This window comes from Humulus lupulus, chromosome 5 (genome assembly GCF_963169125.1).
Source record: "Humulus lupulus chromosome 5, drHumLupu1.1, whole genome shotgun sequence".
Classification (NCBI taxonomy): domain Eukaryota; kingdom Viridiplantae; phylum Streptophyta; class Magnoliopsida; order Rosales; family Cannabaceae; genus Humulus; species Humulus lupulus.
The window spans coordinates 238,036,686-238,051,722 of NC_084797.1; the positions used below are offsets into that span (position 1 = coordinate 238,036,686).

The 15,037-nt window shown below is 40.5% G+C and overlaps 1 protein-coding gene across 1 annotated transcript; it reads left to right on the forward strand.

The window, feature by feature from the left end:
* The first annotated feature begins 310 nt into the window (after window positions 1-310).
* Window positions 311-3,500, forward strand: LOC133778486 (heat shock protein 83). The gene is made up of 4 exons (XM_062218431.1): window positions 311-593; window positions 1,040-1,181; window positions 1,274-1,554; window positions 1,663-3,500. Exons 1-4 carry the CDS (start codon window positions 456-458, stop codon window positions 3,214-3,216), a joined length of 2,115 nt encoding a protein of 704 aa, XP_062074415.1. The 5' UTR covers window positions 311-455; the 3' UTR covers window positions 3,217-3,500.
* Window positions 3,501-15,037: the final 11,537 nt, after the last annotated feature.

Sequence of the window (15,037 nt, forward strand, 5' to 3'; positions counted from 1 at the left end):
GGGATAATTTGGAAAACGATTCTGCAAAATTAATAAATTAAAAACCCCGATCATGCCAGCGTGGCATTAGAGAAGATGAGAAGTCTTCCAAGTCACCAATCTAACGCGCGTGAGAGATACACGCCCAATTTTTTAAAATGGCCAAGAGAAGAAGAGTCTAGAACCGCGAAAAACGAAAAAAGAAAAAAAAAATTGATCTGAACGTAACTACTCAGTTTCCATTCTCGAATTCGCCAAGAAATAACACGAACACTCTAGAACTTCTTTTTCTTATAACCGACCTCTCTCATTCCACTATAAATACTCGTCTTTCTCATTCGCTGATTCACAGAATTTTGATATCAGAAAGCAAAAAAAGCTCTTAAAATTTGATTCTCTGTTCTCATTTTCACTATTCATTATTCTCTCTGTTTTTGATCCGGTTTTCTGGTTTCGAAGAAGTTTGATCAGGATCAATGGCGGACGTTGAGATGGGAAACACTGAGACCTTTGCATTCCAGGCTGAGATTAACCAGCTTCTTAGCCTCATCATCAACACTTTCTACAGCAATAAGGAGATTTTCCTTCGTGAACTCATTAGCAATTCCTCTGATGTACGTTTTCTCTCCTTTTATTACTGATAATCTGATATTTGTTTGCTTATTTGTATAAACATGCATAAATATATTTATATTAAAATGTTAATGTTGATATATGTTTTGGTGTTCGTTCTGATTGAAACTTGATTTTATGTAAATTGATTGATATTGAACCAGAGTTTTTTTTTTTTTTTTTTTTGCGTGATTTATATCAATGTAGAATATGTTATGGAATAGGGATGGGTTTTGAAGTTGTTGATGAATAACGGAACTAGATTTAATAGATGAAGAAACTGTGATTGAGATTGGAGTTGATTAATAAGACTGTTCTGCTTAAAAATGAGAACTGAATTACGTAAATGTATCTAATATATTAATATATACATATATATACATAGACATATATATAATGTGTATGTAAGCGTGAATAGGGATTGAAGTCTTTGTTGTCGGTTTTACAGGCATTGGACAAGATCAGGTTCGAGGGCTTAACAGATAAGAGCAAGCTTGATGCGCAGCCCGAACTATTCATTAGGCTTGTTCCTGATAAGACCAACAAGACCCTTTCTATTATTGACAGTGGAATTGGGATGACGAAAGCTGGTATGTAATCACACTTCCTTAAAGAAACGATTCATTGGATTTGGTTTTTCTGTTAATTTGTTATCTAAACTTGTTTGTTGGTGTCTTTGCAGATTTGGTGAACAATTTGGGAACTATAGCAAGGTCTGGGACGAAAGAATTCATGGAGGCATTGCAGGCCGGGGCTGATGTAAGCATGATCGGACAATTTGGTGTTGGATTTTACTCGGCCTACCTGGTTGCCGAGAAAGTCATTGTGACAACCAAGCACAATGACGACGAGCAATACATCTGGGAGTCTCAGGCTGGTGGCTCTTTCACTGTTACCAGGGATGTCGACGGTGAGCAGTTGGGCAGAGGAACAAAAATCACTCTTTTCCTCAAGGAAGATCAGGTAAGAATATTCGCATTATAATTTGATGATATAATATTTATTGGATTGTTACCTTGGATTCAATGCTAGGCATAGTATCTAACCAAATTGTCACTTGTCTTATACCAGTTGGAGTATTTGGAAGAGAGGAGAATTAAGGACCTTGTGAAGAAGCACTCAGAGTTCATCAGCTACCCCATTTACCTTTGGACTGAGAAGACCACCGAGAAGGAGATCAGCGATGATGAAGATGAAGAAACGAAGAAAGAAGAGGAGGGTGAAATTGAGGAGGTTGACGAAGAGAAAGAGAAGGAATCGAAAAAGAAGAAAAAGGTTAAGGAGGTTAGCCATGAGTGGCAACTCATCAACAAGCAGAAACCAATTTGGCTGAGGAAGCCCGAGGAAATCACTAAGGATGAGTATGCATCGTTCTACAAAAGCCTCACCAATGATTGGGAGGACCATCTTGCAGTTAAGCACTTCTCCGTTGAAGGGCAGCTCGAGTTTAAGGCCATTCTTTTTGTTCCCAAGAGAGCGCCGTTTGATCTTTTTGACACCAGGAAGAAGATGAACAACATCAAGCTGTATGTCCGCAGAGTGTTCATCATGGACAACTGTGAAGAGCTCATTCCTGAATACCTTGGATTCATCAAGGGTGTCGTTGATTCTGACGATCTGCCTCTCAACATCTCTCGTGAAATGCTTCAACAGAACAAGATTCTCAAAGTGATCAGGAAGAATCTTGTTAAGAAGTGCATTGAGATGTTCAATGAGATTGCGGAGAACAAGGAGGACTATACCAAGTTTTATGATTCTTTCTCCAAGAACCTTAAGTTGGGTATCCATGAGGACAGTCAGAACAGGGCTAAACTGGCTGATTTGCTTAGATATCACTCGACCAAGAGTGGAGACGAAATGACCAGTTTGAAAGACTATGTTACACGGATGAAGGAAGGCCAGAAAGATATCTTCTATATCACAGGTGAAAGCAAGAAAGCGGTGGAGAATTCACCCTTCTTGGAGAGACTTAAGAAGAGAGGCTATGAAGTTCTCTACATGGTAGACGCCATCGATGAGTATGCAGTTGGGCAATTGAAGGAGTACGATGGGAAAAAGCTTGTATCTGCAACGAAGGAGGGGCTTAAGTTGGATGACGAAACAGAGGAAGAGAAGAAGAAAAGGGAGGAAAAGAAGAAGTCGTTTGAGAACCTCTGCAAAACCATCAAAGACATCTTGGGTGACAAGGTGGAGAAAGTTGTGGTATCGGACAGGATTGTGGACTCACCTTGCTGTTTGGTCACAGGTGAATATGGATGGACGGCCAACATGGAAAGAATCATGAAGGCTCAGGCTTTGAGGGACAGCAGCATGAGCTCTTACATGTCTAGCAAAAAGACAATGGAAATCAACCCTGACAATGGTATCATGGAGGAGCTAAGAAAGAGGGCCGAGGCTGATAAGAACGACAAGTCTGTGAAGGACTTGGTGCTCTTGCTCTTCGAGACTGCCTTGTTGACGTCTGGTTTCAGCCTTGACGATCCAAACACTTTTGCTGCTAGAATCCATAGAATGCTGAAGCTTGGTCTGAGCATTGATGAGGAAGAAGTGGAGGGTGATGATGTTGAGATGCCACCACTAGAGGAGGATGGAAACGAGGAGAGCAAAATGGAGGAAGTAGACTAAACTGAATAGACGGAAAAATTCGTCTTTCGAGTCATATGAGTTGGTCTCTGTTATTGTCTTCTTGTTGGGACTTGGAGTCGGCTTTTTTATATATATAGTGTTGGTTACTTTTTTCTTTTTCTTTAGGGGTTTAATGATGGTTTGGCATGTTTGTGTCTGGCCACCATTGTATCCCGTTGTGATTATCTGTTTTTAGTATAATAGAAAGGTCACTCTTAATTGTGTTTTCATTACCAATCAAGTAAATGCATGAACCATTTGATATGGAGCTTAACTGCATACAAGGGAACTTTGATTGTGTGATTTGCTAGCTTTCTTATTACATTCACCTTAAAATATGAAAAACAAAACACATGGACAGTTGACATAAGTACATACCTAAGATACATGTTCCAGAATATGGAGGTGACTTATGTTCTTATTATAACAACATACTGTCAACTGACATGTAAATAGATTGATCCTTTCATTCATTGTGATTTAGTCACTCTATTAAAAAATAAAGAAGCAAGATTGAAAGCTTTATTTGATTTTTCTTTTAACAGTATATATTACACTTAGAGATATTGTAATTTAGTTCAACTTTGTTTTTCACAAATAAGGAACATATTCCAAGTCGAGTACAATATTGAACATTCATGCGTACATAATATACAACACAAATATGGTGAGAGATTTTGACTTTTAAATTTCAAAAGTTGCAAGTCCAAAATTCCAACCACCTTTAGATGAATGATTGGCCGACTCTATTTAAATTTGTTCTAAAGATGGATGATAGTGATTTTTTTTCATCAAACTTGCTCACTTTATAGCTAACTAATTTACAACTTTCAGTTGCCTAGCCTTCTAACATTCAAACTCACTATATCTTGCAATGTGGTGAACAGTAACTTTATTCTTGAAGAGCCTAATAGCAATAGATGGAATGCTGACATGACAATGTATGAAAATTGGTTAAATAAATTTCTTGAGCTATAGACACTTACACTACGAGCGCATCACAACCTGAACTTCATGAAAATGTTTCCAATTTTATGATAGATCTTTTGAAATCGAAGGCTTTGGTGGGATTTGATAAGTTACAGACCAAAATCTATGATAGACTATCATCTCTTATGTGACATGTTTATTGGGTTTACTCTGATATGGTTTTCCCATAATTATATTTAGTGTATTTCAGTTGTAATTGCCTGTTATTTTTGTTTCTTTATTAGTTAGGAGAGTTTGTTATCTTCTGGTTGTATTTGCCTATATAAGGCATTCTGTAGCCTTGTTTTATTTAATAAAGAAGATCAATAATATTCTCATTCTTTTTCTTCCTTTCTTTCATCCGCAATATGGTATCACAGCCGGAAGCTTAGAGCTTCCATTCGATCCTTCTCCGACGTCTCTTTCAGCATCTTCTCCGGCGTCTTACTCTTCTTCTGCAATTTTTTTTTTCACCATGTCTACTAGTGGAACTCCTCCTTCCTCTGATTCTCCGATTGCTGACTCCCCAAATACTACTCCATCACCTGATTCGTCTGCCGTTCATCCTTCTCCTCATTCAACATCCACAAATCCTACTCCATCATCTCAGCTGCCCAATTCCAAACATCCACTTGAAGATCCAGCACATCCTTACTATCTTCATCATGGAGATAACCCCGGCAATATCTTGGTCACACAACTTCTCACCGGCCAAGACAATTACCCTTCATGGAGTCGGGCAATGCGGCTTGCTATATCTGTCAAAAACAAGATAGGCTTTCTTGATGGTTCTATCCCTGAACCTTCTATATCTGATACTTTCTTATACAATGCTTGGTTTAGAAATAATAATATTGTGATTTCTTGGATACTTAACTCGGTTTCGAAAGAAATTTTAGCAAGCATTTTATATGATGAATCCGCTTCTGAGATTTGGACAGATCTTCATATTCGATTTTAGCGACGAAATGGTCCACATATTTTCAATCTTCGCAAAGAACTAATGAATCTTAATCAAGATATGATGTCAATTAGCATGTACTACACTCGGCTCAAAACGATTTGGGAGGAGCTCACCAATTATCGCCCAACATGTACATGTAACAATTGTACATGTGGAGGAGTCAAGAAATTGCAAGAACACTATCATATGGAGTATATCATGTCTTTTCTTATGGGACTCAAAGACTCATACTCCCAAGTTCGAGGTAACATTCTCCTTATGGATCCTTTGCTCGAGCTTAATCGTGTTTTTCATTTGGTCACTCAGGAAGAAAATCAACATGGCCCTCCCGATCCTACTGCTCCTTCTATGGCCTTTGCTGTTAACAGTGACAAATCTATCTCTCAAAGATATCATTCTGCTGCACCAAGATCATCCAATCAAAGAAGAACCCGTCCCTTCTGTACTCATTGTAATAGCCTTGGTCATACAATTGAAAAATGCTATAAACTCCATGGGTATCCTCTAGGATTTACCACAACCAAACCACCTACTAGTACCATTCTTCCTCCACGGGTACCTAAGGAAGCTGCTGTGAATCAAGCCTAAACATATGAGGATCTCTCTAAGTCATCCATTACCAATAGTACCATTCTCCCTTAACTTACTTCAACTCAATATCAGCAATTACTTAATCTTTTAGCCTCTCAAAATTCTGGTATGCATTCTTCAGCCACCTCTTCTTCTCATGGTATTGAAGGTATTGTTCTCTCCACTAATTCACACTTACCTCTTCTTACTTCTTGGATTCTAGACTCAGGTGCTACTAGACACATATGCTCTAATATTAATTCTTTTCAATTTCTTTGTCCTATTCAGCCCACTAAACTTGTCCTTCCTAATAATCACACTTTATTAGTGCATTCTAGTGGATCTATTAATCTTTGTCAAAATCTTATTCTTAATGATGTTCTTTATGTACCTAGTTTTCATTATAATATCATTTCGGTTAGTGCTCTAACTTTTTCCAATTCTTTTTCGATTACTTTCAAAGCTGACCAATTCTTTATCCAGGACAACCTCCACAAGAGGATGATTGGCACAGGTAAAGCAATCAATGGACTCTACCTATTGGATTCTACTCTTACTGCACAAAGTGTTTTCTCTATTACAGCTGATACTTGGCATTCTCGATTAGGCCATTTATCCAATAAAAGATTAGCTTTGCTTCGAAATGTCTTACATTGTAACACTTCTTTACTACATAAAAAGACACCTTGTTATATTTTTCCTCAAGCAAAGCAAAAGAAGTTATCTTTTCCAAATAATAATAAATTTTCATCTCATATTTTTTATCTTGTGCACCGTGATATATGGGGTCCTTATTCTATACCATCCTATTCTAATCATAAATTTTTTCTTACCCTTGTTGATGATTGTTCTAGATTTACTTGGATTTATTTGCTCAAGCACAAATCTGATGCTTTACTTGTCATTCCTGAGTTTCTTTCTTTTATTCAAACTCAATTTAATTGTTCCCTCAAGAGTTTTCGATCTGACAATGCTCCGGAACTTGCTTTTACTAGTTTATTTGCTTCCAAAGGCATTGAGCATCAATTTTCTTGTGTTGAGACTCCTGATCAGAACTCTATAGCCGAAAGAAAGCATCAACATCTTTTGAATGTTGCACAAGCTTTATTTTTTCAAGCTAAATTACCAATTAAATTTTGGACTGATTGTATTCTTACTGCAGCTTATATAATCAACCGGATTCCTACTCCTATTTTGCAACATAAAACTCCATTTGAGGTACTTTACAACAAACCACCTGAATACGCTCATATGCGCACTTTTGGATGTTTGGTTTTTGCCTCCACTCTCACAGCTCATCGAACTAAGTTTGCTCCGCGTGCAAAGCCATGTGTCTTTATGGGGTACCCTCGTGGTATTAAAGGATATCGTTTGTATGATTTAAACGATCATACATTTTTTATTTCTCGAAATGTTATCTTTCATGAACATATATTTCCATTTCATACACTTAATGAATCTATCACTGCTGACCCCTTTTCTAACATGGTTATTCCTTCTCTTGAGCTATCTAACACACCTGTTGCAGAATATAATATGGACAGCAGTACTGCTTCAGTTGATCCGGCTTCATTTTCCACTTCTCCTTCCGTGAATCTTGATTCCAGCCGTGACGTCGAACCTCCAGTCATATCACCTACATTACCTCAGTCTGATTCTTCTCCTACAATTGCTACTCCAGCCCCTATCTTGAGACGTTCCAGCCGTGTCTCCAAACCTCCAATTTATTTACAAGATTTTGAATGCAACTCCATCATTCAAACCAAATCAACTTCTCTCTATCCTATTCAAAATTTTCTTTCTTTTTCAAAACTTTTAGCTCATCATAAATCTTTTATTAATGCAGTTTATGTTCATTCCGAACCTCATACATACCAGCAAGCCATTTTACAACCACAATGGATCCAAGCCATGCATAGTGAACTCGATGCCTTGCAACAAAACCACACCTGGACCATTGTTTCTCTTCCTCCTAGGAAGAAAGCTATTGGCTGCCGCTGGATATACAAACTGAAATTTAATAGTAATGGCTCTATTGAACGGTACAAAGCCCGTTTGGTGGCTCAAGGATTCTTGCAACAAGAAGGATTAGATTTTTTCGATACCTTCTCTCCAGTAGCTAAGATGGTCACATTCAGATTATTATTGGCTATCTCTACCATCAAACGATGGCATATGCTTCAACTTGATATAAATAATGCATTCCTCAATGGCGATTTACATGAGGAAGTGTACATGACTCTTCCTAAAGGTCTTATTGTTCCTTCCTCTACATGTGCAAGACCTCTTGTTTGCAAATTGCACAAGTCCATCTACGGCCTCAAGCAATCTTCGCGCCAATGGTACAGAAAATTGTCAGATGCTCTCATTGCCGAAGGCTTCACCCAATCTCAAGCTGATTATGCACTCTTCACTCGTGGCCACAATCAACATTTCATCGCCCTTTTGGTCTATGTTGATGATATTATCATCACTGGCCCAAATATTCAAAATCTCCAACAACTTCAAGCCTCACTTCACAAATAATTCAAGCTGAAAGCTCTTGGTACATTGAAATACTTTCTCAGCTTCGAAATTGCCCGTTCCACAGCTGGTTTGTTTCTATCACAGCGACAGTACACTCTACAACTTCTTGAAGATACTAGATACCTTGGAAGCAAGCCATCTTGCACACCAATGGATCCAAGATTAAAACTCTCTACTGAAATCGGTGACCTTCTTACCGATCCTACACAATATCGGAGACTCATTGGTAGGCTTCTCTATTTGACTCTATCAAGGCCGGATATCACATACTCTGTTCATTGTCTAAGTCAATTTATGTCAGCTCCCCAAACTCCTCATCTTCAAGCTGTTCATCACCTCCTTCGGTATCTCAAGGGAACTCCTGGCCAAGGTCTTCTTTATTCACCTACTTCTTCTCTCCATCTTCGTGGGTTCTCCGATTCAGACTGGGCTTCCTGTCCCAATACCAGACGTTCTACTACTGGTTTTTGCATCTTCATTGGTGATTCCTTAGTTTCTTGGCGCACTAAGAAACAACCAACTATCTCTCGAAGTTCGGCTGAAGCAGAGTATCGGGCCCTTGCTGCCATGACCAGTGAAATAACATGGCTTCAATACTTACTTTGTGACCTTCATGTTCTTAATAATACACCGACTTTCATCTACTGTGACAACTCCTCTGCTATTCACATCGCTAACAACCCCACATTTCATGAGCAAACCAAACACATCGAGCTCGACTGCCATTTTATTAGAGACAAAATCAGAGATTCTTCGATTCGTCTCATTCCTATTAGTAGTCACTTACAGCTGGCAGATGCATTCACTAAGACTCTTCCTTCCACAGCTCTAAATTCTCACATAAGCAAGATGACTGTACATGATATATACAGTCCATCTTGAAGGGGGCGTATTGGGTTTACTCTGTTATGGTTTTCCCATAATTATATTTAGTGTATTTCGGTTGTAATTGTCTGTTATTTTTGTTTCTTTATTAGTTAGGAGAGTTTGTTATCTTCTGGTAGTATTTGCCTATATAAGGCATTCTGTAGCCTTGTTTTATTTAATAAAGAAGATCAATAATATTCTCATTCTTTTTCTTCCTTTCTTTCATCCGCAATAATGTTAATTACCATTTATGTTGACGCCGTTTTTCGTCAACTTAAAACGTAGAGTAATTAAACAACAAGAACTATGGCGCAGATAAATAATACAGAATAACAACGAGAATTTTACATGGTTCAGCAGTTAACTCTGCCTAGTCCACGAGTCAATTTTATTAAGACTTTGGATATTTCAGGAAATTCTTCAGGGATGAATTCTCCAGAAATTCTCTCAAGATATCAAAAATTTGTCCCTCTAAGTGTCCATGATCTATCTATTTATAGAGGGTTCTCAGAGTTCGTTCCCACATATTTCGGGAAGATACTCCTCTTCATTAATGGGAATAATGACATTAAATTATGTAACTCCTACATACAAGGAAACGTTCCCTGAAGACCAGGAGGCATATAACAGACTAGTTAATATCCCTTTAATGTAGGGAAGTTACAACAATAAATATCTTTCGAATGCATGGATTGCGTCTCATTAGATGACCAACTAAGCCGTTCGAGGCTGGCAATTAGCATCATGCCAGTCCAAGTCTTTAGGTAAATTATGAGTTATGCAACTTTCCCCAAGACCAGCTCAGAGCGGGTAAATACCACCAAAGCCGTTACATTCCGAGCTTATACCCATGCCAAGCTCGGGCTACTTGATCCGAAGATACCCGACAATGGATATACTCCGATGCTATGTCTTTCGAGCTTAGAAAGAACTTCGAGGTTGCCACCTTGCTTCGAGGGTTTGGCATTTGGACCTTGAACATGTACTTTAGCTATTGCGAGCTCCCACCTGACGAATCCAACTTTCGAGGTCACAATCTCAGGTCTCGAAATCTGGGTGTAACATTTTGCCCCCTCAAAAGTATTAGTTCAAATCCTATAAGAAGGAAACTTTTGAACTACTTCCTTCGAGAATCATTCCATCGCACACTCGAATATGGACACGCGTCAGCTGGGTGTTGCTTACTCAAGGTACTCGAGTGCCTTGAGACACTGCCCACAATCGTTCGCCTGCCAACTTTATGGTACCATCATGTCATTTGTCCCTGGCCATCGGATCTGATACGGAATCTGGCCAATGGCTCAGATTAATTCAACTTTTACAATCTCTGAGGGTCTATAAATATATCCCCTTTTGTCTTCTCCATTTTTTCTTCACATTCAACTTCTCAGAGAGAAAAAACCAGACACTTCTTCGCCTGGTTCTTGCATGTTCTCCAAGCCGAGAAGACAAAGCCGGTTGGACTTTTTGATTCAGTGAGATCATACCTGCAACCGCTTGTTCAATCATCCATTTCTCTGTTTCCACCGATTACATTGTGTAAGTTTTCGATTTATGGTTCTTTGCGTTATATACATACACATTTTTTTTAATGCATGCTTATGCTCTGTTACACCGTAGGCATTAGGATTTACTCTCGTCCCATTTATCCATTCACTAGTTTAACGCACTAGGATTAGGGTGCTTCGACTGATGGACATTAAGTTCAAACCCAGTTTCTGCGAAAAAGGGTAAAAAATGGTTCTTTTTTGGGTTCTCAAATTTCAGGAACTGTGTCTTGCACACCAAGATATCAGGTACAAAATTAGGGTGTCTTTAAGGAATGCACGATTCCCAAAAATATCACCTTTTTAATAATCGCCACCTTTCTTCCCTAATATTTCGAGATTTCCCATGACATGTCCACTTTCCTTCCCTTTGGTGGAATACACGCTCTGGGACTGGTCTCGTTCTTTAGATCGAGCTTGCCTTGTAGCCTCGATCATTCGAGCTTAGGTACTATTTATCTCTATACTTCTTGCTCGCTTGGCCCTCACCCTTTTACTTTCTTGTTAGATGCCGCAGAATTCGAGAAAGTGGTGGGGGTCAAAGCTCACAATTCCCTATTCACCAGTAACTCCGAGCCCGGAATCTCCTTTCACCTGGAATCAACGTTTAATTCGGGAGCACAAACTGAGGCGTGAGCAAGAGGACACTCGAGATCACTTCCAACGTCAGATAGACGAGGTCGAAGAAGGGAAAAGGAAAAGACTAAGGGTCGCTCTTCATCCAGATCCGAATACCGAGCCTAGACCGATTCCACTCAACCCTATGCTTAAAGTGACGATTGCCTTCAAGCCAGGTGATCTTCAGTTTTCACTGATGGGGGAACCCTCTACCTCACAGCCGAGGAGGGAATTTTTCGAGGCCGAGCATTATTGGAGCTCGGTTACGTCACTAGGCCAGATAACTGATATCCTGGCCTTTCATGGTATAGGATTATCAGGCTCTCTAAGGTGTCAAGCCCCGACCTCCCACGAGCGAAGCTGCCGCGCTCCAGGAGATGGAAATACTGACAGCAAGCTGAGATACGGAGCTTAGAGCCAGGAGCACATGAAGGCAGGGGGGTACCGCCCTTGAAGTCTTTTTTCAAGGACTTCACAGATTTTGTTGGGCTGGCCCCTTTCCAGCTCAACACCAAATCTTACAGGGTACTGTCTACCCTGAGATCGCTGTATCACGAGTTGAAGTGGGCAGGACCCTCACCAGGAGAGATTTTATATCTCTTCTATTTGAAAAGCAATCCCTCCCCAGCTCGGGGAGGAGACGGCTTCTACTATCTCTCGAGCTATCCAAAGGAGAAGAAGGTGTTCGAGGATCTTCCTAATCATCCTCCTGACTTCAAGAAGGCCTTCTTCTGGATAGATGGCCTAGCCCCGTCTCGATTCTACTCGTTCAGACGGATTCGTAAGTATCTCAACCTCCTTCTTTTCTGTGCTCGAACTTTGTTTTTAGGCCCGTACTTAGTTGAAATGCGTTTGATTTTCCAGCCAATTATCATCGCCCAACCCCTACCAATGAGATGAGGGAGCACAGAGAGACTTTGCTCCAACTTCCTTACGGCAGGAGATCCATTTCCTATCTCCTGCATGAAGACAAGCTCCGAGCTTGTGGGCTCTTAGGAGAGGATCAGTCTACATCGGACTAGTCCAATAAAAAATATGACCGGTGGGAGCTCGTGCCTCTACCAACCGGCAACCTCCCCCCAAGGAGAGATGCGAGGCCTCCACCTCCAATTCGTCATAGGAGTCCACAATCGGGGAACGAGGCCAATGACGAGGCCTCAAGCTCGGGCTCGGATGAGCAAGGTACAGTCATCCTTAGCTGAATACGTGGTCCCCCTCCCTATTAAAGCATAAACCCGATAGGTTAGTATTGTGTGAGGACGATAGGAACCATTTTTATGTATGGTCTTGGGTAGATGAACGGGTCATAGGTTTGATAGCTGGCTCGGGAAATACGACACCATGTATAGCCTGAACGAGGTATGGAACGGAATAGCCGTCCAATATGGGACCAACGACTATAGGGACCTTTCGAGGTTGACGTCCACCTATAGGGAAGGTACTCCCCCCGCCTCTTCTGAAGATGGGGGAATTTCGTGGTCGCCGAGCACAAGCTCGGGGGAGAGTTCCAGTTAGGTTTATCTCCACTTGTCTTTTTATCCCATGTATGTCTGCATTATGCTAAGTTTATTTTTCGATAACTCATATTGTGGTGTAACTGTGCAGGCGAGATAGACTCCGATCTCGACAACATCCTTGAGAGTGGTGGAGCCAAGAGGAGTAAGCGTCCCAGGGGGTCGTGAAAGACCGACCGGCCCGCCAAGGTCCTTAAGAGGACTAAAAAGACACCTCCTCCACCAGCCCCGCCTGCCATGAGCTCGGCTGTGGAGCCAACTCCTCAAGTCGGGGCATCCACTATGGTCGAGCCCCAACCTCCCATCATGGTTCACTCAACGCTCAGCCCACCTCCGAAAAAACCCTCGGCTTCCCTGACACGCAAGTTGTCAGTTTCTACTCACGTTGATGAGTATGTAGTTGACAATGCTGCTGGACCCCATGGGGTTACGCTGGGCTCGGACATTCTGTCTCGAGTGGGTCAGAGCTTTAGCAGTTTTGATGCTCCTCATTGGTAGTTTTTGAACAACACCCGAGACTGCAACACACTTTACGAGAAAAGTCTCAAGCTTACTGCCACGGTAACTTTTTTTTTCTCGCTACTAGCTGTATTTATAGACGGTCCATATGCTAATGTTGATTTCTTTGTATGCCAGGCTCTGGCTGTCTTTGCTCAGCTCAACTATAAACTGAACAATGAGATCCACTCAAGCAAGTCCTATGCTCAGGAGGCGAAGGATCTTCAGCTCAAACTGAGTGATGAGCTCAAGCAACAAAGGCAAAGGTAGAGGCAGGAGCCGAGGAGCTTAAGGTCAAGATATCCGAGCTTGAAAAGCAGAATGCCAGGCTCGCAGAGCTTGAGAAGGAGAATGCTCGGCTCAAGGAGGTCCATGCCAAGCTTGAAGAAGATAAGGCCGTCACTTTTGAGATCATTGAGAGTGATAAGGCTCGTCTTCTCAAAGAGTTTAAGGAGAAAAAGGATTGGGCGGTCGACCTGGCCATGTACAGAATCTGGGCCAACAATGTCAACCTCGATACCAGCTTCTTAGGCCATCTTGAAGCGAAACTCGTGGCCAAATGGCAGACTCGGCTTAATGAGGAGGAGGCTGCTCGGGATGATGCATAAGGAGCTGGGGAGGACGCTGATGCTGAGAAGGCCAAGGAGGATGCTAAGAAGGCCAAGGAGATTGCTCCTTCTCTTTAGATGACACATCGGGCCTGCGTCCCTTTATTTTTTATAATTGTTTTCTTTTAATTTATGCCCATGGGGCTGATACAATTTTTCTTTCTTTTTGACTTCATTTTAATATATATGCTTTACATTTCTCAGGTTGAAATATTTTGCACATTTTATATTAAAGTGTCATATATGCCTGTTTAATCACACAAACATAGTTTGGATTTAAGCTCGAGGTTCAATGCATTCATGCACAGTTTGCTCGAATTATCTGCTTCCGATCTCATTATTTGTCAAAGTCGGATATTAATTTTACCATGCACCCAAAAGTATTTGTATGGTGTGTAATGCAAATGGTTTAGTTATATCTTACTTTTTAGTTACTTTTTCTCGTCCTCGGTTAGCTCTCCAAGGTTATGAGGTTGAAACTGTTGTTTTGCAAGATACTCCAGCCTCGATCTCGATTTATACGAAGTGGGTTATGCTCCAACTTACTGCCGATTAGTTTTAGCTGGTTTGTTCCAAACCTATTAAGGTCGTGTTAGGTTTGTAATCCATACACTTACATTTTAATCTAGTTTGCATATTTGGTTACATCCAAACATTTTTATCTTTTTGCCAGTTTGGTTATATCCAAACTTATCTTATTTCGCGCATTTGGTTTTTTCCAAATACTTGTGTACTTTTGACAGCTTGGTTATATCCAGACTGTCTTAGCTCGCGTATTTGGTTACGTCCAAACACTTATATATATTTCGTATATGTTGTTTTATTTTTTCAAGCTGGTGGTATATATGCCACTGATGCCCCCTTAATATCCTATGAGTGAGAACATAGGTTATTAAATTAAGAGATATTGCAGAAAATACAGCATAATAAACGAAATCAACCTTTATTTGAAAAAATCCAAAAATAGAAAAACAGTACAGATGAACAAGCATGGTTATCGGCAACATCCTTCCTATACTATTGATAGTAAGGTCGTAGGTGTTCGCCATTCCATGCTCTTGGTACTAGACTTCCATCCAATCTCGCCAACTTGTAAACACCGGGTCGGATGACTGACTCTATCTGATAGGGTCCTTCCCA